This window comes from Pantherophis guttatus, chromosome 1 (genome assembly GCF_059756535.1).
Source record: "Pantherophis guttatus breed Tessera chromosome 1, ASM5975653v1, whole genome shotgun sequence".
NCBI classification, from domain to species: domain Eukaryota; kingdom Metazoa; phylum Chordata; class Lepidosauria; order Squamata; family Colubridae; genus Pantherophis; species Pantherophis guttatus.
The window spans coordinates 296,150,612-296,174,586 of record NC_142063.1 but is presented as its reverse complement, the minus strand read 5'-3'; the positions used below and the strand labels follow the sequence as shown (position 1 = coordinate 296,174,586).

At 37.8% G+C, this 23,975-nt stretch overlaps 1 protein-coding gene across 2 annotated transcripts in view; it reads right to left on the bottom strand.

Annotated features, from left to right (window-relative positions):
- RAB3GAP2 (RAB3 GTPase activating non-catalytic protein subunit 2) overlaps positions 1-14,506 on the bottom strand; it is a 57,303-nt gene extending 42,797 nt beyond the window's left edge. For both annotated transcript variants that reach the window (XM_034427851.3, XM_034427852.3), the window contains exons 1-6: positions 12,437-14,506; positions 5,133-5,197; positions 4,547-4,673; positions 2,426-2,525; positions 394-441; positions 203-278 (exon numbers count right to left, since the gene is read on the bottom strand). In XM_034427851.3, the coding sequence (XP_034283742.1) occupies positions 203-278; positions 394-441; positions 2,426-2,525; positions 4,547-4,673; positions 5,133-5,197; positions 12,437-12,557 (537 nt within the window). In that variant the 5' untranslated portion in view covers positions 12,558-14,506. The remainder of the gene's footprint in view (positions 1-202; positions 279-393; positions 442-2,425; positions 2,526-4,546; positions 4,674-5,132; positions 5,198-12,436) is intronic.
- Between the last annotated feature and the right edge of the window lie 9,469 nt (positions 14,507-23,975).

The window sequence follows — 23,975 nt, the reverse complement described above, 5'->3', positions numbered from 1 at the left end:
AACCCTACAGGCGGTAGCCATTGCAGAGAAGAGCTCAATGGCCCACTATTATATGCATGTGGCAGTTCTCACCCACCACAAAGCTGGCTGTTGCATTTTGCAATGTCCATGGAATTTCCAAAGGCAGCTTCATGTAGAATAAAATACAATAAACTCTAAAAGAAGTGACAATGGCAAGCAACCCAGGAAATAGCTGATGTACCTCAGTATAGAAGCGGACATAGCCAGAGGTGAATCCTACAACAATGCAGGTCCAGTCAGGACGGCCTGTGGAACTCCTGTCTCATATAAAGAACATGGAATAAATTTTATCATAACTTATTCTCATATAATGCACACACATACCTAAGACTTAATAAGATAATTTAACTGTTTAAAAAAGTTTGCACTTACCTCTTTTGACTTGCAAGGGGGATACACAATGCACTGGTTACACATTCGCTAGAAGCAAAATATAAAAATATTAATTTCTTCAAGAATATTTCCCCACATAAGATATAAAAATTTCTCTAAAGTTTTAAAGAGAAAAAAATATATCCAAGCTTCTTTCCAACTGTTTTTGACCCCGTTAGAGGGAGAGTGGTCTCCAGAGAATGTGGCCCAAAGGAACTAAAAAAGAATACCTTTAAAAATCTGAATTATAAACATTTATACACAGACCAGCATTCTTATCTATTCAATCTTGTCCGTGGCTGTTCCGTTATGATGTGTTTGGTACATATGCTTTATAAACCTAGCAGCGGATTAGATTTACAATTTTCCAACATGCCAAAATTTGTAAAACAGAATGTGCAAAACCATATGGACATCTTTGGGTTCATGAAAAAGAACTCCAGAGAAGACGTAGGTTGAAAGAAATAGAAGCATATAGTACTTTATTTTTAACAATGCTAAATCAAGGGTCCCTTTTTCAACAAGGCATGTATGTGGGCAAAATGGTGTATTAATCATGAAAACAAACTTACCATGAATAGTATGAAATGTTTAAAAAAGAAATAGTAATGTGGTCTGATAAGAAGTACCTTTACTGAAAAAAATTGCTGAAAGGGCACACTGAACAGAGAAGTGTAATTGCACTCCCTCATTGAGGGCCGGATTTGAAATCTTTCTACCATCAGCCAGTCTAGGTAACCTCTGCAGTCTTAACTGAAGATGCCCAACCCCACAGATCCATCACTGTGGCTCAACATAATCAGATCCTCCCATTATTCCTTCAGGAATACAGTACAGGGTCTACTTTACCTATGGCCTACTATTCCTTTGAGAAAGAGGGACAAGGTATAAAATAAAACTGATCCAGCTGGTGATTCTATGGGAGATTTTTCTTTTCAAGGGAGTAAGGCAAGATATAGAGCAGAGATCTTTAAACATGGCAGCTTTAAGACTTGTGGACTTCAACTCCCAGAATTCTCCAGCCCGCTATGCTGGGAGTTGAAGTCCACAAGTCTTAAAGCTGGGGACCCCTGATATAGAGGATGATCTATGCCTCTACCCTGTTAAAGAATGGCATGATCTATGCCTCTACCCTGTTAAAGAATGGCATGTGGAGGACTAAATGCAATTGGAGTCACCCTCCCTTTTTTTTTATTGCTATTATTATGGTTCATCGCATAGTCGGCCAGAGACCCAGACTGAATTTGGCATTTTTGTCTGTCTATAGCAGTGATGGCTAACCTTTTTGCCATTGCGTGCCAAAAGTGGGGGGAGAGGGGGGGTTGCGCGTACCCACACACTCATAATTCTATGCGCCCGCCCCCCATGCATGCACACGTTATCCCCCCACAATCCCCCCACTTTTGGCACGTGATGGCCCGGTAGATCTGTTTTTGCCCTCCCTAGGCTCCTAGAAAGGCTCTAGAGTCTGGGGAGAATGAAAAAACGGCCTTCCCCACCCTGTGTTCCCGATGTCCAGTGGGCCAAGAAGGCCCAAAAATCCATTGGCGCGCTGGAGCTGAGCTCACGTGCCCATCGATATGGCTCTGCGTGCCACCCGTGGCACGCGTGCTATAGGTTCGCCATCACTGGCCTATAGAGTCCTTTCCAATGACCTCGGATAGGCAGAATGGATGATTGATAGCATTATAGATATTGTCACAGGATGTAAGCTGTTCCAGTAAATAACTTTCAGCCTCCTAATTTTTTATAGGACTTGACAACTGTGCTTATTCTACTACCCGAACCAGCTGCACAGTTTCTCAGTGTTTGAGGCAGGAAACAATTAAAAATAAAGACACTCTCTCAATTAAAGTGAAATCTTGTTTCCCACTCTTATCATCACTCTCTGTGGACGTAGGCCCTTCCTAAAATTTCAAGAACAACACCCAGGTAGCAAGAAATTATCCAACTATACTATAGATAATATGGTATTGGAAAACAGCAAGGTCGAATGTAGGAGTTCCTAAGACCTTCTCCTTTCCAAGCTTACATTTCTTCAACACTACAAGGGCCATTCCAGCCAAGAGAGCCACTCCAGCCAACTGCAAATTGCATTTCTTCTTTCCCTTTTTCATTCTGTTTCCATTTTGCTGAGGAGAAGAAAAAACAATTAGCCAACGAAGTCTTGCCGTGTTTTAATTTCACATGAAATAGAAAACTTTTTTAAAAACTTTAGGAAGAAAGAAAGAATAACTTCTTAACTAAGAAGTCCATCTGTACATTTAGACTGAATAGAAAAATGGTAGTGCTGATCCAACTCAAAATAAAAATATATCTGTTTGCAGAAAAAGACTTTCCTGCCTCTTCTTCCTTTACAGCTTGCTGTACTGTATACTTTTCCAACTTCTGGAATAGTGTGGAGCATTAAGAAAGGGAATATGAAAAACTGCCAAAATTATCTTGTAGCAAGATAATATTTTTGCACTGTGTAAGCCATCTTTGAAGTCCAAGACATAGTTTTAGAATACAGGTAGTCTTGACTTACAACCAAAATTGAGCCCAAAATTTGAGTTAAGCCAGAGAGTTTTGAAGTGAATTCCCCCCCCCCCATTTTATGATTATTACATGACACTGGGACACTGCAACCATCATAAATATGAGTCAGTTGCTAAGTATCCGAATTTTGACCATAGGTATACTGCAATGGTCATAAGTATGAAAAACGATCATATCTCACTTTTTTCAGTACTATTGTAACTTTGAATGGTCATTAAATGAATGGTTGTAAGTCAAGGACTACCTCTATTACTGAGAAATATTTATGAACTACCTGGAATGACTATAATAAAAGCTCAAGTAGTTTTATAAATGAATTTGGTAACTTCATCATACCACTTTCCATTTAGGCTTCAATCAACATCCTTAAAAAGAACCTTACCTGTTTAAGTTTTGCATACCTGCTTATAAAAATAGTAGTATATTGTCAATCACTTTCTTGATATTATTGTCAATGACTACAGGTAAACTCCAAAACTGAATTAAAAAAGAAAGCATTACAGACAATGCTTAGGTGAATGACAGAAAGATTTCTTTTGTAACTTGATTTGAGATAGATTATCATAACAGCAGATGACAAGGAAGTAATTATATCAGTTTTCACTAAAGACCAGTCGTGAATTAATTTTATATTTAGTATCTTCAATTTTACATTATAAGAAGCTTAGTTATGGTACAACTTGATGTGTATAAGCATCTGGTGAAACAGATGGTTATTCTTAGGCCAAGTTGCTCTATTATTAAAATATATCACAATAAAATTCAATGCAAGCCTGGGTGATGTAATTTTTATGTAATAAACATCCTTGTGTTTTTCTTCACATTTTGCAATCTCCTTTGCCACCAGAATAGCTTTTCAAGATAACGGAGGGACCTGTAAAATTGCCTTTCAGTTGAGAATTCAGTGAGTCATCACAATGACTCCATCCAATTTAATTATTTTAATATCACCATTATAGATAGATAGTGGAGATGGGGGGGGGGGACAAAACTTCAACAATTTAAGAGAAGTGAATCTCTTCAATTATTTACATTACAAATAACAAGATAATCAATGGCCAATTTGTGTAGGAGCCTTATCCATTCTAAATCATGCACACATATGAAACCATTTTTCATCCAAAGAAAACAAGATGCAGGCAGGCAAGAAAGTAAGTCATAGGAACCAACATTTTCAAAAAAAAAAAGAAAGCTATTTGAGAAGCAAATGTCTATCTTATCCTGTACTGGGGGATATATGTAGGGTTAAAATGGAATTCAAATTTATTAGCAAAACTTAAGTTATGGTATTAATTATCATATATATATGGTTAAACTATCAAGAGAGGAGGCTTATTATTTGCAATATCACCATACATTTCACAATATACCTCCTATCACAGATATAATATCAGTCTCAGAGATAAGTCTGTAAAACCAGTAGACTGATTTTAATAGAATAGTTGTTATAAACAATCACTCTCCGGTTATCAGGATAAACAGAAACATTAGTGACTATCAAGGTATGTGGTTTAGTCATAACCTACTCTTATTCAGAATATTATTTATGAATCTCAATTAAAGATATTTACTGGAATATATTTTCAAATACAACAGCATAAAACAAAACACTTACGGACAAAAAACACTGCTTTCTGCTCACGAGCTATTACCATGAGATCATTTGCGGGTGACAAAGATATTACACAGTCCTGAAGCCAGGAACTTGCTTGCGTTTTGGATGCTAAGTCTTCTTCTTCTTCCTATAAATGTTGATTATTGAAGTTGTTACTTTCCTGAGCAAAAAATAACTATATATAATTTAATGTACAGTTATGTACAACAATATTAGCATTTAAGGAATATGCAAGTTAATAGTGTGACTGCAATCTTAACATATGGTTGAAAGCATTTAAACATTATCAAAATTATACATTTTGTTTTATTAATTGTAATATTGTTACCTGTCCTCAAATGCCATCAATACAGAGACAAATCACATAATACAGAGACAAATTATACATACAATAAAGGATAGCTGTATGGCAATCTGTATTCAACCTAAATGTGCGTATTATGCATTACAAATTGATTAATGAACGTCAGAGTTTTTAATGGATTATTCAAAATGTTTTGATACAGATATCGAGCTTGTTTATAAAAGATATAATTAATATAGTAATTAATTTAATATTAAATAAATAGTAAATAAAAAGGCTTACAGGCTCTTGAGTTTCTGCTTCATCCCAGGAACCCCAATTCTCTTCTTCCCAGTTTGATGGTTTACCTATATTTACAAAACCTAGTTTAGCTTAGCAAATCAGAGCCATCAGTTACACGTGCTAAAATAAAATGCTGCATCCCATTGTTCATGAAAATATGATTATTATTTAAATAACAAGAATGGTTTTAAAATGTCAGAAATTCCTCGAGAACTGCTAGAATATCTTATAATCACCTAAACCGAGAATGAAAGTATGAGAGATAATCTACACACATTTTTATATTAATAACATAGGTTCAGTCATGCATTATGGCATGTCAAGCAGTTTCCACCTGTTTCAGAAAGCGATACAAGCAATAAAAAGTTATTGATAACTAAGTTGAAGGTAGGGTACATTTACCTTCAGTTACTAGTTCTAAAAACATTTCTAGACTGCACAAAGGCTGACTGAAATGGATTCAAACAAACCCATTTCTTCCAGGTCCTCTGAAGCTGAACCCTGTCTACAACCTTTCCAAAGAAGGAAAGTTGAAAGACTGGATGACAATTGTCCAGGACCATTGATCCAATGATGACTTCTTCATTACGAAAGCCCATTTCAAGGCCCAAGGGGCTAATCCTTCACCCAAGGAAATTGCGTTCATTGCAAAGAGCCAACCACAGGTCACCTGCCAGACAGTTTTACAGTAACCATCCAGGGGAGACCTAGATCTAACAAGCAGATGGTCAAACTTACAGACTAGAAAATTTTGACTGTTCTTCAGGAGGCACAGAATTAAATTTGCTCCAGGTAAATCTACAAGACCTTACTTGGTCAAACCTTAAAAGACTTCATGCAGCTATCAATACATACAATTTCAACAGAAAACAAAGAATATTTCACTGCCTATCACCACACTGTAATCCCTAACATGAGATGGAGTCACTCTTTATCTTTCTCCAATTATGCTCCAGGCATCATCTCCAACTCATTTCCTAGAGCTCCTTAGAGAACTAAGATTTATCTTGGGATCAATGCAGAGGCAGAGGCTCCATATGGGCAAATTGATCTAAAAGTCCCATGCCCATTCTAGCCTATAACTAAGGCCTCAGCTGAACTGCCCATAAGATCCATGTGGAGATCCCCAAACTCCTGGAACCCAACTCCTTCTGGATTTATCAGTCATCTGGGGCAGAGCAATCTAACAGACATTAGCCCCTTCATAGTAGGTGGCACCAGTGCGCCAAAAAGCAATCTGACCATGGCAATGGGATAATGGCAAATAACACCATTTAAAACCTGAACATGTCTCAACTACCTGAAACAAAACCCATATGCAATGTTTAACCCCCAGTAGGCGCCAGGCCTAAAATGACATGGGACAGGTCCGTAGTTGTCAGGATCTCCTGAGCTGCCTTGGACTCGATGTCACCAGGTAGTAAACTGAAGTTCCTCAAAACCAAGACCTCAAGATCCCAACCACCAGCCCAGCAATGGAAATCCAGCAGCTTAAGCAAAGACAATGTTGTGAGCAGAGAGCGCAATACAACAGCAACAATCTGATTTGTTCCATGGAGTCCAACTTCAATCAGAGAATTGCACTCATCTGATTATCTGCAGGGCAGAGCCTTTGAAACCTTTTTTCATAAGGATGGTGATAGGAACAGATACAGAGTTTGAGGGTGCTCAAGATGTGGCATTTGGGTTTTGTGTGTGTATGGAATTTTAGGAGTTTGTGACCATCTTTTAGATAGCAGGCATCACTAATATTCTGTCTCTCACTCTTTCTCTCTTTTGGTGTCTTTTGAGTTAATTTTGAGTCCTGACTACTTCATAGAGGTTTTCTTGGCAACAGTACAAAAGTGGTTCACCACTGTCTTTTTTGGGGATTTTTTTTAAAAACTTCCTTGTTTAGGACAGTGAAACAGCAACTGGCCCAAAGTCACCCAGTGGTATTCACCCCAAAGGAAGACTAGAGCTGGGGTCTCTGCTCCTGGTCTAGTACCTTAACTAGGCTCTCCTTTATCTCCATTGGCATACTAATCATTTTATCTGTCTCAAGTTAGTTTTTCAATAAGCTTAATGCTCTATGCAAGAAGGCTAAAACTGATATGTGCAGTTTGTGGAACCGTTTAATTTCAAAATGTGAAATTTTGCAAAAACTTCCAGTCTCAAGTACAATACCAGCTCTTTCAGCATTTTGGAAGCATTTCAAACTTAATGTCTCAAAACATTTGAAGGTTGGAATGTTACAAAATACTTAGATAATGCATTTCACACCCAGACTGTTTTAAAACAAAACAGCCTTAATATATTTCTTTATAGGAACAGAACCTACTGTTTCATAGAAGAGAAACACTTGCTGATATACTACAGTATTCCTTTTAGATTCTCACTGAAGGCAATTTACTGAACAGATCCGCATAGCTGAATGAGTCATTCATCTTTGAACATGATCATAAAACAAATCTGATTATATAGTGATTTCAATCACTTCATAAACATTATGTTTACATGGAAAAACTTATTTTCCCTTCAACATTTTTAGACGATTGCAATATACATAGAAATTAATGAAGCAAACCTAGAAAGCCTCACTGATAAATTTGTTTTTATGCTGCATGAAGAAACAGATTTAAGGAGGAACATAAACACTATGGCTTTGAAAATAAAATGTCCTTTATATTAAGCAACATTAAGTTATAAAGATTCATAAATCAATTTAGAATATGTACATGTATTCTTAAGATTAAACATCAAGCTTTAAGTATCACTAAAATTCTTGCTATATAATGGAAACTATAGCATACCTGCCTAATACAATTCTATAGATATTTATCTGTAGATATTCTGTAGATATTTTTCATATTTTTTATTTTAGAAATTCACAAGATGAGCAATACTGCACATCCAGTCATAATTTGAACACAATTTTTGATATAGTATATATAGTAATATATTTAAGTAGATTTGCTTCATCAATTTCTTATGTATACTGCAATAATCTAAAAAAAAGTTGAAGGGAAAATAAGAAGTTGATCCATGTAAACATAATATTTATGAAATGATTGAAGTAGTATTTGAAATTATCCAACTCCCAAATTATGTAACTGGGTGATTTTCTAAAGCTTCATAACACCAATCATGTCATAGTAATTCAATTCATTAAAACAGCATGAAATTTGCTAAGGAAGTAGCACTGTTCCATATGATGCATAATGGCAAAATTAAACAGTTATTTTAACAGCTTAGTTGCTTTTATTATGTGGATGTTTCTTCACTGAATATTAAATCTATGTCACGAGTTAAAAATCAGTTTAAACAAACGTCTTTTAAGTTTTTCAAGACATGCCTCCTCATTCTATAAATAATTTCTTTAAAACCATTTTTATAAACCTTTTCTTTAAAACCATTTTTCTTATCTAATTAAATGTAGGAAAGAAATTATGTAAACGGCCTCAGAAGGCTGTTTGCCTAACCATTTGTCCATCAGCAGGATAATTCTTGGGACCTCTACTGTGATCCATATTACACCACTGTTTCACAAGCTGCACTGGTTGCCAGTTTTCTTTCAGGTTCAATTCAAAATATTGGTTATCACCCTTTTAAAGTTCTTCATAGCATTGGTCCATGCTACCTGAGGAACCGTCTCACCACAATGGGATTCGGCCACCCCACTGGTGCCGGCAAAAGGGGCATGCTACAGACCCCATACAGACTCCATCAGTCAAGGAATTCTGGCCAATGAAGTCCAGGAGAAAAGCCATTTCTGCCATGACTCTCATCCTTTGAAACAACATCCCCCCCCCCGCCAGGTGAGATCCATACCACCTTTTGATCTTCAAAAGGGCCTAAAGACCTGGCTCTGCCAACTGGACTGGAACCCCAATGGGGGCATGTCATCCTAGACGTTATTAATGGATTAAGATAATATCCCATCTCTTCCCCATGTAACTTGTTCCCTTCCTTCCCATCTTGTTAATTTTAAACCAACTTTAGTGTTATTATTATTTTAACAGTTTAAGTTTTAAACTTGTTTTTATATTGTCAGCAGCCTAGAGACACCTTGAGGCTAAATGGGTAGCATATATATTTACTAAATAAATGAATAAATTCTCCCAAAATCTAGCAGGAGTAAATTTGGTGTGCAGGAAGAAGCAAGCAAGAGAAATAAGTTTGAAAATCAGCTGGATTTAGGAAAATGTTCCCCAATACTGTATATCCATATGAAAGAGGAAATTGGGCAGCTTCTCAAAAGGTTGCCAATTCCTAATTCTAAGCCTCTCTCCTACTATTGTTTTGGCCATGTGATATACAGGTCTGTTCTGAATGGGTTAAAAAGACTTGCAGAAGCTATTCTCCACACACTTTCCCTAAATTAAATACCAATTTCCATAGGTAAGAAAACAAATAGTTACTAGTGGGATGAATCTTACAACTAGAACTATGTTTACAGTCACTGGCAATATTTTCACTCAGAAAGCAAGCCATAAAACACAATCCCCTCACTACCACAAATTAGATAGTCACATTTCCTCCATTTGAGGAAACTGCAGAGATCAGTATATCTGGAGTGCAACAGAAGAGCCTCATCCATATTATCCCATATCTTCTTTTTCTCCAATTCACCTGCTTCACATTGTGCTTATAGATAGATCTCTTGATTTTAGTTCATGTTACATTTCACAAAACTCTGTTAGACAAATGAAGGAAAAAGAATCCACATTAAATGAAAAATAAATGCTAGGGGTTCATCATCTCCATGCCACGTTAATAAGCATGGCAGAGCAAATGAGTGAAAGATTTGTATCATACTACTCATGACCAACTTCTCAGAGCCAAGATGCTACCCACCAATATATGCACTTTTTCTTGCACAGGGTAAGACATGAGAATACTGTATTATGCGTATGGTTCATGACATATTAATTAATGGAATAAAATAGAGCATAAATGAATACACTACATGATATATTTTTCCAGAAACGGTAAACTGTAACATGGGCTGCATTTTGTTTGCTGAGAACTCTCCGAATTGATGGTAGTTCATGGGAAATTATATAACCATTGAACCTTGTGATCTCCTATTTTGGTTAACCATCAGTGAAGATAAATTATGACTGTATAGCTAAGACTGGTTACTAGAGAGCAACCGTGAACTTCTTAGCTAATAGAACAATCCTCTTTAGATGTTCCTGTGTTAGCAAAGAATTAGGTCAATTAAAACAGACGTACAAATAAAATCAGAAACCTTTCTGTTTCTAATTAAGATTTAAGAAGGACTTGTAGATTTTTTCCTGAATTAGATTATTTCTAATTATATACACTGCTTATATTACCCAAAATAAAATTAGTTTTCTTAAGTATAGTAGCTCATTAGTCCATCTACCTTGGCTAGTTTGTAATGTCTATAGCAGTGTTTCTCAAACTAGGCAACTTTAAGATGTGTGGATTCCCAGAATTGTGGATGTCAGGAATTCAACTACCATGCAGGCTGAAAAATCCTAGGAGTTGAAGTCCACACATTTTTAAATTGCCAGGTTTGAGAAGTACTGGACTATAAAGTTTGCCAATCTAAATCCGTATTCATTGCTAACTTTACTAGTTTATTGTAACATATAAAATTGACATGATTTAGTTATTTAATTAATACTGGATATTATCTGAAAATCTAGACTTACTCAGTCTTCTGTTACAGATGTTTTGACACATATGTGGCATTTGAGCTACACAAAAAGTTTGCTAAGAGAAAATAAACTTTGGTGCCTTCTGAGCTTAGTAGTTTGCTTGCAGATGTTTCATTATCTGACTAGGAAACATCATCAGTGTTGGTAATATCATCAGCATTGATTGTCACCTAGAGTCAGGTAATGAAACGTCTGCAAGCAAACAACTAAGCATCAAGGACTCCACAGTTCAATCCTGAGCTATGTTCTATTCTGTTCTGTTAGAAAATAAACTATCTACAGTATTCATGTTCTCATCAATAGCTTCTAAGGCCTATGTGACTCTTGTGCTAAATCATACTTTTGTGCATGTGTGTAGGTGCCTTTGAGTCAGTACTTTTCACTCCTGGCAACTGACTGGTCATGGTAGTTTTCTTGACAAAATTTCAGAAGTGGTCAGTCATTGCCTGCTTCCCTAGGGTTGATGAGTGACTGGCCTAAGTCACTCAGTTTATTTATTTATTTATGTATTGGTTCGATTTATATGCTGCCCTTTTCCGGAGACTCAGGGTGGCTTACAATGCGTTAAGCAATAGCCTTCATACTTTTGTATATACCTGCTTAGTAGGGCTTTCGGGGCCCCCTAAGTGGTGTTCTTTTTTATACAAAGTCAGCTTATTGCCCCCACAAACCGGGTCCTCATTTTACCTACCTCGGAAGGATGGAAGGCTGAGTCAACCTTGAGCCTGATGAGATTTGAACTTGCAGTAATTGCAGGCAGCTAGTGTTACTTAACAGTGCTTTAGTCTGCTGCGCCACCAAGGCTCTTGAGTTGCCTTTGCTCCTAAAGCAATACTGTAATTCAGTCATTGGCTTTCTAGCCTGATGCCTTAACCACTACACCAACTGGCTCTCTAAACTCTAGGGGTTTTTTGTTGTTGTTGTTCATTTTACTTATTTTAACACAAATGTTGCCATTAAGAGTTTGGTATTCTATTGTGGAAATGCTGTCTTTGATTTCAAAAATCATTATGTCAGGTCAAGTCAGCTTGGTGTTGGATATTTTTAATTAAAACACTGATCAGGCTCAGCCAGCATTTGCAGGATCCACAATAACTCTCCAGATTGTAACCAGGATATTGATATTGAGTAACCACTTGGCCCTAAAAGTACTAGGTTCATTTATAAAGCTGTCCAGTATCAACTTAGTGACCGATTGCTGCAGACTCCATCCACAAGCAGCTGATCCTGAATCAAAAATAGGAAACCCGGTACACACGTGGTTCCTTATCACATTACCTGGTGCATATGGGCGGAGGAAAAAGGAAAAAATACATGGGCTACCTACTGCAGTCAAAAAAATTTTTTAAAGTACCATATCTACCATACGTATTTACCTTTTCTATGGTCTTTTTACAGGTTAGACCCATTGAAAAACAGCCTGCCTGGGGAGATTAAGTTGAAGGGATGACGACCCCCCAACTCTGCTTTATACTTCTTACATGCAAACCTGGAGCTAAAAGAAGTGGAAGGATGGATGAAGGCAAGTCCCTTGCTGGCACCGCGGGCAGAGGATATAATGCCAATTTCGCCACCGCTACCCTCAGCCCCGACCCATCTCCTCCCACTCGGACTCGGGGTTCGAGGCTCACTCACCACCGCATTCCTTGGCACCCCACGGTTCCCCCGCGCCGCTCTGCCGCAGATGAGAGCACAGGAAATCCCGCGCCGACTCCAGGTCCTGGAAGCTGCAGAAAGGCACGAGAGTGCAGGCCATGGCGACGCCCGGGTTTTTTTTTCCGCGGCCGAAGCCCCGCAGGCTCCCCACCCCCACACCCCCCGAGTCGCGAGCTGGACTGCCAACCCCACCCGGAAGCGGTCAAAGGCCCTGCAGACGCTACCACGCATGCGCCGCGCAGACCAGGAAAGGGAGGAGAATCAACCCGGAATGCCGGCGCTGTCCACGTGGTTTGGGGACAGGGGCAAAGTCATCGGGCTGCGGGGCTTCGGTCGGAGTCGGCGGGGTGGATTGAGAAGACTGCGAGGCCAAAGCCTTCACTGAGGCGTTTTTCTTTAGCAGCTTCTTAGGACGACGGCAGATTTGCACGACAGGTTTAGACACACACACACACACACACACACACACACCGTCAGTTATTCAATGTACACAGATTTTCGGGACACCCGGAACTGTGAGTTGTCCTCACGGGCCGGCCTTGCGAAAGCGATCGATCTAGTCCTGGCTGTCTTCGTTGGAAGGGAGCTGCAGGCAGATTAGGGAAGGGATACGTGCTTTAGATGCAACAGATTCCCGGTTGTAGTCCAGAGAATACGGTAGCGTAGGCACAAAGTAAAAGATCCCATTTAGGGTTAGGCACGAAAGGAAAATTTTATCCCAAAGCCAAAATAAGCCGTAAGTTTTATTGAGCTGTCTCTGCTTGATCTCGTTCGGAAGAAACAAAACCTGGAAGTCCGAAGAGATTCCCAGAGTGATTTCATAGAGTGAGTAAAGACTCGTGTACAGCATCCCACTAGGGTGAAATCCAGCAGGTTCTGGAGAACCGGTAGCGGAAATTTTGAGTAGTTCGGAGAACCAGCAAATACCAACTCTAGCTGGCCCCAGAGTGGGGTGGGAATGGAGATTTTGCAATATCCTTCCCCCAGGAGTGGGGAAGGAATGGAGATTTTGCAGTATCCTTCCCCTGGAGTGGGGTGGGAATGGAGATTTTGCAGTATCCTTCCCCTGCCATGCCCACCAAGCCACACCCACAGAACCAGTAGTAAAAAAATTTGGATTTCACCATTGATCTACTCGCTTCTCCTAGTATGTCATAGTCCACTGGCTCAATTACCCCAGATTTTTGGTGCCTTCTGTGTTTCCTCTCAGCCACCACTGGGAGACCCAGGCCTTTTCTCTCTCTCTCTTGCTTCTCTCCAGAATACCAGTATTGAACAGCACTGCTGCAGGGAGCATTCGAATATTTATGTTTCAGCTCAGGATAGGCAACCTGGAACAGCTGCACCACATAAGAACAGGTGCCACATTCCTAGTAGAGAGGTTCCATTTCATTCACTTACTGTGATAAGTTGTGAAATAAGCTTTTTTTGGCTGAGCAAAACTTTTTTAAACAATGATTTTAGTGTGAATCTAGTTAAAAGTATTTACTATGTGAACCTAATCAGTTGTGGTTTGTTAAACTTTACTTAAACCATGGATTAGTACAGTGTATGAGCCTAGCAAGAACTAAATGCTTCTCTCCACCAACTGTTATGTTAGGGACAAGCATTTGCTCTACTCACATAAGCATATTTTCTCCTCCCATGCATAATCCTGCACAATTATGACAGCAATCACAGAAGAAACATTTGCTTATAAGTAGCTCCCCATATAGATGGATTCACAAAAGTATCAGTTATAAGGGTTAGGCTGTATCTTGAGATCGTCTAGCTCAACCTCCTGTTCTGTGCAGGAATCCCCTTCTGTGGATGCAATCTAGGATTATTTTTGTTTTTGTTTTGCTTTATATAATTATTGTACAATAAGTGCACACTGCTGCAAGAAAACAGTCACACTGCGATGTATCTTCAGCTTGTGATCCACCAAAAACCAGTTGATTATTTTTCATATGCTGATTCTAAGTATGATGTCACCTATTGCCTTTTGAGTGGGTTCACCTATACATTGAGTAAATAAATAAAATCTTACTCATGTCTTTGTTCTTTTCTACCCAAATTAATAATTCTGCATTCCTCTTTCTTAATCCCTTTTATTAATTTTTACACAATTCCAACTAGTGAAAACCTTCCTGAATATGGATACTGTCCTCAGTTCACTATACCTCTATCTTTGACCTTCCAATCTGATAAATCATGTTTACTAACCTTTATCCAAGGCATTTATAAATAGTTGAACCATACGAATATAAGAACAGATCACTGCAGTATACAATTGAACACTTCCTTCCAGCTTGACACAGAGCCATTGACATACACCACTTAGTATAATTTAGTACAATTATTTGGTAGTAGCATAGTCTGACTAATGGTAGCATCGTTTAGTTTATATTTTCTACTTTCTCTGCTAGGATCTCATGGGAGACTCTCAAACACTGTGCTGAAGTCAGTATACCATTTTGTCCATTGCTTTCCTGTGCTCAATTATTCTGTCAAAAAAAAAAGAAATCAGATGGTTTGAAGTCAAATCATGATATATCCATGTTGGCAGTGGTGGGATTCAATTTTTTTAACAACCGGTTCTGTGGGCATGGCTTAGTTGGGGGTGTGGCTTGGTGGTCATGTGACCGGGTGGGCGTGGCTAGCTGGTCATGTGACTGGGTGGGCGTGGCTATCTGCATAGGGACTACTCAGAGGGCTGAAAAAAGTGATTTCTGACAGGTCCTCGCACTTTTGACCGGTCTTCGCACTTATGACTGGTCATCATTTATGCCCATTGTAGCATTCTTAACAACCGTGTCACTCATTTCACAACTGCTTCTCTTCATCATGGTGACAAGATAGAGCAAAAACGTAAAATGTGAGGACAGTCATAAGTTCGAGGACTGGTCAAAAGTGTGAGGACCAATCAAAAATAACTTTTTCAGCCCTCTGAGTAGTCCATATGCACAAAAGGACTACCCAGAGGGCTGAAAAAAGTGATTTCTGACAGGTCCTCGCACTTTTGACCGGTCTTCGCACTTATGACTGGTCATCATTTATGCCCATTGTAGCATTCTTAACAACCATGTCACTCATTTCACAACTGCTTCTTTTCACCATGGTGACAAGATAGGGCAAAAACATAAAATGTTAGGACAGTCGTAAGTTCGAGGACTGGTCAATAGTGCGAGGACCAGTCAAAAATAACTTTTTCAGCCCTCTGAGTAGTCCATATGCATAAAAGGATACAGCAATAGAGAGGGATGAAGGAAGGGAAGGGAAATTAGAGTAGGAGTGAGGGGAAGAGAGGAGGAGAAGGAGAAAGGAAGAAGTAGGGAGGAGAAGAAGAGGGGGGGAAGAGAAAGTAAGAAGGAAAGAAAAGAGAGAGGTGGTAGGTTTGAGGAGAAAGATTGCTGTACAATAAAAAAGATGAAAGGGAAGAAAGCCAACCCCAAACAAATATAAAGATATTAAGATAAAGTATGAATTGTTAAACTTTAAAGAATAAAAGAGAACAAATATGAATAAATAGCAATAATTAGAAACACGCATACAAACATACAATGTATTTTCTTTGAACAGAGTATTTGGCCGGTTCACAAATTTAAACAGTGTTTAGTCATTTCAATTAAATTTACAATTTCTATATTTCCTTTTTGCCATATTTATTCCTCATCTATTTTTGTAAAAAACCAATATTACCCTTCATCCTCATCTCTAATCTTAATCAAATTCAATTTTTCCCTTCTATTCTATATTATACTCCTTCCCATTTGTCATCTATTTTTATATCCACCCTCACATTGGTTAATTATGTAATATTACAGTTGTTTAATAGAAATTCAACATTTTAATATAAATCAATTAGTTATATAACTACCTTTTTTGTATATTAATCAATATGAACATGAATATTCCAATTATTTTCATGCAATCCAATTTCTTACAAATCAATTAATTATATTTACCAATAATAATAAACCAAATAATTTCCCCCATATATTCCTCCAAACCTCAACTTAACCATTTCTGCTTTCAACACAATATACAATTAATAGTATCTCAATTATTACAATTCCCTAGTTAAATAGAGCTTTTTTTCTTTTGTGTTTTAAAATCTTGAACTCTCCTCTTTTGCCCTAAATTTCCCATTGTTTGCACCTACCTTTTTTGGTGAGGAAAAAGAAAAAGAAATCTCTCTCTGCCTCATTTTGTCACATTGCAGCAAAGACCTTGCTTTACTTTAAGTTTTGCTTTTTCAGCATAGCTAGGCTAGGGGAAAAAAAATCTGCTCGAGCACTTTTTGCAGAGAGCAATAGAGCCCTGGCAAAACAGCTGAGAGCAAATCAACTTGCCGATCTAATCAACTTGTGCTAATTAACCGATGCTGAAGCTGAAAGGGCTGTTTTTTCTTGCTGTTTGCTTGCAAGGAGGTACGTGCTGCGAGGCACAGGGCAAAGGGTGGGGGCCACCTTCCTTGCCATTTAGCCCCTCCTGCCGCCCCCCTTGCCTCTTACCGCCCTCTAAGGCATTCCACCGCCCCCCAAGGGGCGGTACCACCCACTTTGGCAACCACTGGCTTAACTACTTAACAACCGGTTTTACCGAAGTAGAATCCCACCACTGGGTCTACCCATTTATTTTTGCAGGCGTCGGTCTACTCATTTCTTTTCTTTTAACACTGATCAGCTGTAGGGCGGCTCTTTGAAGCCCCACGGCAGCTGCGAGGCCAATAAAATTATAAAAAAACACCGAACCATTTGTTAAATTGCTGGCTCGCCCACCCCTCGCCCAGTCTTGCGGAGGGGTGGGGCAAGGGGCGGGGCGAGCCAGCAATTTAACAAACGGTTCGGCCGAACCGCCTAGAACTGGCAGAATCCCACCACTGCATGTTGGCTTCTTCCAAGCAATCCATTTTCTTCTAAATGCTCACTGACTGACTTCTTAATGCAGTCTGTGGTCACTCATATCTTTTTTTTTTCCTCCTGTTGAAAGAAAATTCTGGGTCCAAATCTACGGTAGCTGGGTTTTGTAAAGAAAACACAGGGCAAGTCGCTCTGAGAAGAGTTTTATTTTAACAGCATAACATACAGAATAGCAATTGAAAAGTAACTATGAGGTTAGAAAGCTGAGAGTGGAAGTACTTATAGTGACAACTGGATTTTGATTATGAAGTAATGGACATTGATGTAAAGCATGCTAGATGTGTAAATTCAGATGCTCTTGCCCTGGGAGCGTGAGAAGTCAAAAATAGGGTTTAATCACGAGATATATATTAGATGGTATGGTGTTGTATGAAGGGTCTTGCATAGTATTGTGATTTAGGAGATTTCTTTACCTTGAAGGGATTTTGCTTCTTGGCTCGCTTTCTGTGGAGATGCAGTTTTGTCATCTTTAGCCTCCATAAGATGAAAGACTTTTTAGGCTTCTGCTATAACTTTGTTGATTAGAGGAGACTTTTGCCTGTGAATGGAGGTGACCCAGGTTGCAAGTGTTTTTTTTTTTTTTCCTTATTTCCATTTCAAAAATATTTCTCTGGCACTATGCTTTTCTTCAGTAGTTTTCAAGAACTTAGAAAGGGACTCCCAAATGACATCTGCAACTTCCTTCAAGAGTCTTGGATGCCGTTCTTGGGTTGAAAGTGAATACAAGTCCATTGTCCCTTCATCAGTGCTTAATTTGTGAGGAAAGCTGCCCAAATAGCACATAACATTGGCACTCAAGTTTTCTGTTCCAGCTCATCGGACAGAGTGGGACGAATTTTTCCAAAGAGGTGGTTGGTTCTCTTTCATTAGATATATTGAGAAAACTAGATAACTAATTTTTGGGGTGCTTTCCTTTAGAATTCTTGCATTAGCAGAGATTTAGACTCAAAGGGCTATTTAATTCAAAAGCATGAATTAAAAATATAAGGGAAAAAAACTGAAAAAAAATATAGTAGTAAGATATGGAGTGGCTCTTAAGATATCCCACAGATACTTCCTTGTCCTCATACTATTATAGTAAGTTTTAAAAATACCAGAGTGAGAAAAATTAGATGAAGTAAAAGGGGAAGAGGGTTGGGAACTCTAGAGAGTTCTGCATTCGCTTATTTGTCTTCAGGAATTTGGTTTCAGAAAATCCTCTGATAATAAGGGTCCCCAGGCCATTCCCATACACAAAAAAATGAAAAAATTGTTAAAGTGATGACCTAGAAGCAAAATGAAGATCTCTTTCACAGAGAATTTAATGTAGTGTATGATCTAAAATATAACCCACAGTTGTCAAAATTCTTTTGTAAAGTTTACTGAAAAATAAGTGTTCCTTTTGTACAGGCTTTTCTAATACTAATTAATAGCTTCTTCATTGCAGTCCCATTGCTTCCTGTCATTTATGATTTCAAATAGCAGTTAAATACCTTTTCTTATTTACTCTTAGAGTAGTCTTCCTGAATTGCTCCAGTGTGAATTTTTGTTTAATGGAGGGTTAATTACTGGTTACTGTGCATGTATTTTTCTTTCCTTTCTTTAGCAAAATTACTGTTCTTGCTATAACAGCCAAAAAAATAAATAAAAGACATGAAAAAAATCTATAGCGAAGAATTTCCTTGGCAGCACTGGAGTTATTAAGGCATGCTGTTACTAATATTTGAGTTTTTAGCAGCAGGAAAAATTAAAACATCAGAATCTGTAAACAGGAAGTCTCCAATAAAAGGCAAAAGGGACTAAATGTTTCACAAGCCAGCAACTGCTTATGCCCCCACCCTTCAAAATCTCCAAATGGTTTTCAGATGGGGGTGGGGTACACTCATGAGAGGATAGGGAAAACCTGAATTGCAATGGGCATCTAAATTTCTCAAAAGAAATGAACAAATAAAGCAGTGGTTAGGAAATCTAGGTGGAAAATATAGTATGAAAATCAACAGCTGTCATAGCCAAGTCAGTTAATGCATCTACAAGATTTTGATGCTCTGTGGTTCCTATCCCCAGCCATTGCAATACCTGGTTGGGGAATTCTGGGAGTTGAAGAACGCACATCTTAAAAGTCGCCAATGTTGAGAAACACTGGGCTAGCTCATAAGAAATGACCTTCTGCATCTTCCCGCTTCTAACAATCCACTCTTTTACATTGTGTTTTTGGTTTTTCTTCTTTCTAGCATAGAGAACCATTTTTTTTATTTCCTTTAGTTTTCAAAATCTACCCTAGTCCAATCAAATGACTGTTTGTAGCTTGCCCAGAATATAAAACAAGTTATCTTTTTAAAGCCAATTATAATGATTAATTAATAACTGTATAATTGATTAAAACCAATTATAAACATAATGGTCTGCAGCATAAACTCCAACCATCAAGAATATTATAAACAAGAAAAAACAGTAAGATGTGGATTAAAAAAAGAAAGTAGGGGGAAAATAATGCATTAAACAAATTAAAGAGAATGCAGCCTACTATAGTTCTGTTTTCAACACTTTCTTTAAAAAAAACCAGCAAGGAGGGGGCTAGATGATCTCGGTTGGGAGACCACTCCAAAGGACTGGTTTTGTTATGGAAAAGCAGCACCTGAACTTCAGTCCCTCCAATCTTTCAGAAATGTGGGACTGTAAGTAGCTTTTCCCTGTTGTTCTAATAGGCTGCAAAGTGTTCTAGACTAGAACAATGTTTTTTAAACATGGCAACTTTAAGATGTGTGGACTTCAATTCCCAAAATTTCCCTGCTGTCATGTTGATGTGAAGTCCACTCAACTTAATATAGCCAAACTAGATCTAGACACTGCAGCATTTGGATTTTAAATTCCAATGATTACAAGAAAGTTTGTCCTCTAACCAGTGCCAGCCCAATCTGTTCAAACATCCAAGAAGAAACTATTTAAAAGTCCATATTTCTGAGAAATCTGCAAGGCTGAAACTAGAAGAGACTACTTTTAAGTGATAAACCATGTTGCTTTAGGACAGCCTCCCGGTGGTGATCAGGCTAGTTCCCTTTTTGCTGCTTTTAGAAATATATGAAAAACTGAATTATTTCAGAGAGCTTTTTCTCATGTTCATACTTGACATCATTTTGTTATTTTTTCCTCTTATCAATTATTGTTTATTTTGTTTTTGATATTTTTTTTTCTCTGGGATTCTTCTAAGCACTAAGAGAAGAGAGATACAGGAATTACATTATGTCATGCCCTCATGTATGCAAGTTTACATAATTTCCTCTTTTACAAACCTCTCAGGGCTCTCTGTGTGTGGGGGGGGGGGTTCTCTATTTTTACAGTGTATAGCTCATATGGTATTTTCAATAACATTGACCACCAGGAGACATTGCATGATTTACACAAATGTATAAGTGACTCGCACAAATTTTAGGGCCAATAGCTGAGAAATCAAGGTAGGTCCTTTTCTATTCTGTAGCTGAAACATAAACTATCTCTTGTTCATTTAAACATAAATTGCTTCCAAAAGATGTATAGAATTCCATGTCCCTCTCTCTCTCTCTCTCTCTCTCTCTCTCTCTCTCTCTCTCTCTCTCTCTCTCTCTCTCACACACACACACACACACACACACACACACACACACACACAGAGAGAGACAGAGACAGAGAGACAGAGAGACAGAGAGACATACACCTTATTTATCTCTTTTTTTTAACATTGAATAACTACTTTTCAGCACTAATGGCTTTTCAAAGGATATACAGATATTAACCTTTAACCATTATCGCAAGGCACTTCTACTGTGGAAGTCCTCATGATCCCAGTCTGTAGCATTAAACATTTAGCAGAGAAGACTAAGCTGGAGATAGAAGTAAAGTACTATGGATACTGTAGAGAGATTGATAGGGGAACTTGAGACTTATATTTATTAATAGAATTTTGAAATCCACCAGTAGGAATCGGATGCAAATATTTATTTCAGCCAGCATACATGCAAGAAGTTTTAAAAACACTCATGCTTTGTCCACAAATTTGTGATTGGTCCCAGAATTATATTCCTAAACTCTAAAAATCTACTCTTGATTTTTTTCCCTAGCTGTTCTTTTTAAGCAATCTATTTTGTGGTGGACATATTTTTAGATTTGGCAGCTGTTAGACTTTTGGGAGTCAGAAATTCTACTTTTGCTATCTTCTAGTCATTCTTTGATTTAATGAGATGTATGCTAAAGGCAAATGTGATGTAGTGGTTAAGGCATCAGGCTACAAACTGGAAGACTGTGAGTTCTAGTCCCACCTTAGATCCTGGCCCAGTCACTTTCTCTTAGCCCTAGGAAGAAGACAGTGGCAAACCACATAAAAAAACCTTTCCAACAAAATTGCAGAGCTTTGTCCAGGCAGTCTTCAAGAATCTGACTCAATTTGGAAGGGGAAAAAATGCTGAAAAAATCATATCCATGTTCTGAAAAATGCACCTGTAGAAAAGAGACTTCTACTGTCTCTTCAATGTTTATTCCATATATTCTCATTCCATCATTTTATGGTATTCTACACAACATGGGTTCTAGCAAGTGATAAAAATAGAAAATTTAAAAACTGTTTAAAACAAATCCAACAAAATTAATAATTAATAATGAGAGCCACAGGTCATATGAGAAATTAAACAAGCTATAGGGAATAAAGTTTTTAAAAGTTTATTTTAAAGTCATATAAAAGGATTTTTATTATCTCCTGGGGCAAACGCTCCATAAGCCATCATTGAAAAGTGTCTGTAGCATCCATCAAATTGATAGATACTGTCAATAGCTCAGAAAGTGCATGATCATATTCGCACAGATATTCTTGACTGAATCAACCTGACAGAGAATTAGGCAAATAGAAAAATATTCTCTATGGCAATGTTTCTCAACCTTAGCTATTTCTAGCTTATGTTTCTTAACTTTAGCTACTTTAAGACGTTTGGACATCTACTCCCAGAATTCTCCATGCTTGAATTCCACACATCTTAAAGTTGCCAAGGTTGAAAAACACTTTTCTGTGGTTTATAGATTCCTTGCGTAGCACTGCATCAAACTCAGTTTTTCGCTGTTTCTAAATTATAACTAAAATTGTAGAACATTAGAGGAGCATGCTCCAAGAAGACTATCCTTTGGGAGCAATGATTCACCACATTTATTATTTTTTTCATTTCGAAAGTTATTCATTTCTAATTGAGTATAGTAAGGATACTAGCAGTCTACAAAAAACATTACTGTTGGATGTTGGTGGAAGAGGATGGGCAGTTTCTTCTCTCTGCTAACATGTTCCTGCATTTCTATACTTCCTACAAAAGGGTGATGGAAAAATTCTATGATTCTATAAAATGTGTAACTTAAAATAAGTAGCTTGAACATACAGTATTGCATAACCCAGCTATAGGTATATATGTGGGGTTTGTTGTTGTTTGTATAGTAACCTGCATAGGCAGGAATGTAAACAACTGATTAGAGAAAAAGTCTGCAGCCAGGAGGTGTTCTTGACCCTCTTTTTCTATGGCAGATCTTGTACCCAGTAATGCTCAGGATGATCAGAGCTAGAGCTTAAAACTGTCAGTGCATTTATTAGCCATCAAGAGCTGCAAAGAAAAATAATTTTGCCTGAGGTGCTGCTGTTGTTATTTTCAGCAATGACAGAAAAAAATATGCTTTGCAGAATTCTTAGTATCCAGTAGGCTTATGGATCTTCACCTAACATTTTCCTTAGACTTGTTTTTAAAAATGTCATGCCGTTTGATGTGTAAGAATATTTTATTTCTTGATTTGTTGTATTTTTTTTCCCCAAGTTATCGTGTAATCACTGATAAGAGGCAAATAGATAAATAAAATGTCTCAGGTAATTGCAAATTTACTACCTATGTTTTCATGTTACAGTGTGCTTCATTAATTTCACTGAGTATTTATATAATATATGTTCTATATGTATTTGGCTATTTGGCAAAGGAAAATAAGATCTGCTCCTTTGTTCCATATGTCAATCACACCTGCCATCTTTGGTCTTTTAGCTTTATCTATTTATTTTATTTATTTTATTGTAATTTCTTTTATTGTCAGCTCCTTGTCAATCTATGGGCATGCTGAGTGCAGCAATAGATTCTTGCTAACTGATTCCTGATTCAATCAATCAGATTAGAGCTGCGAGGGACCTTGGAGGTTTTCTAGTCCTTCTAGTAAAACCCCTGCTCAAGCAGGAGATCTTATACCATTTCAGACAGGTGGCTGTCCTATCTTTTCTTAAAAAACCTCCAATGATGAAGCATCTACAACTTCTGAAGACAAGCTGTTCCACTTAATTGTTCTTGCTGTTAGGAAGTTTCTCCTTAATTCCTGGTTGTTTCTCTCCTTGATTAGTTTAGATCCATTCTTTCTTGTCTTGCCTTCCATTGCTTTAGAGAATAGGTTGACCCATCTTCTTTGTGGCAGCCCTCAAATACTGGAACACTGCTATCATGTCACCCTACTTCTTCTTTTCTCTAAACTAGCCATACTCAATTCCTGCAACTGTTCTTCATATGTTTTTGTCTCCAGGTCTTTAATCATCTTAGTCTCAACATCTTTTTTGTAATGTGGTGACCAAAACTGGATCAGTATTCCAGGTGTGGTCT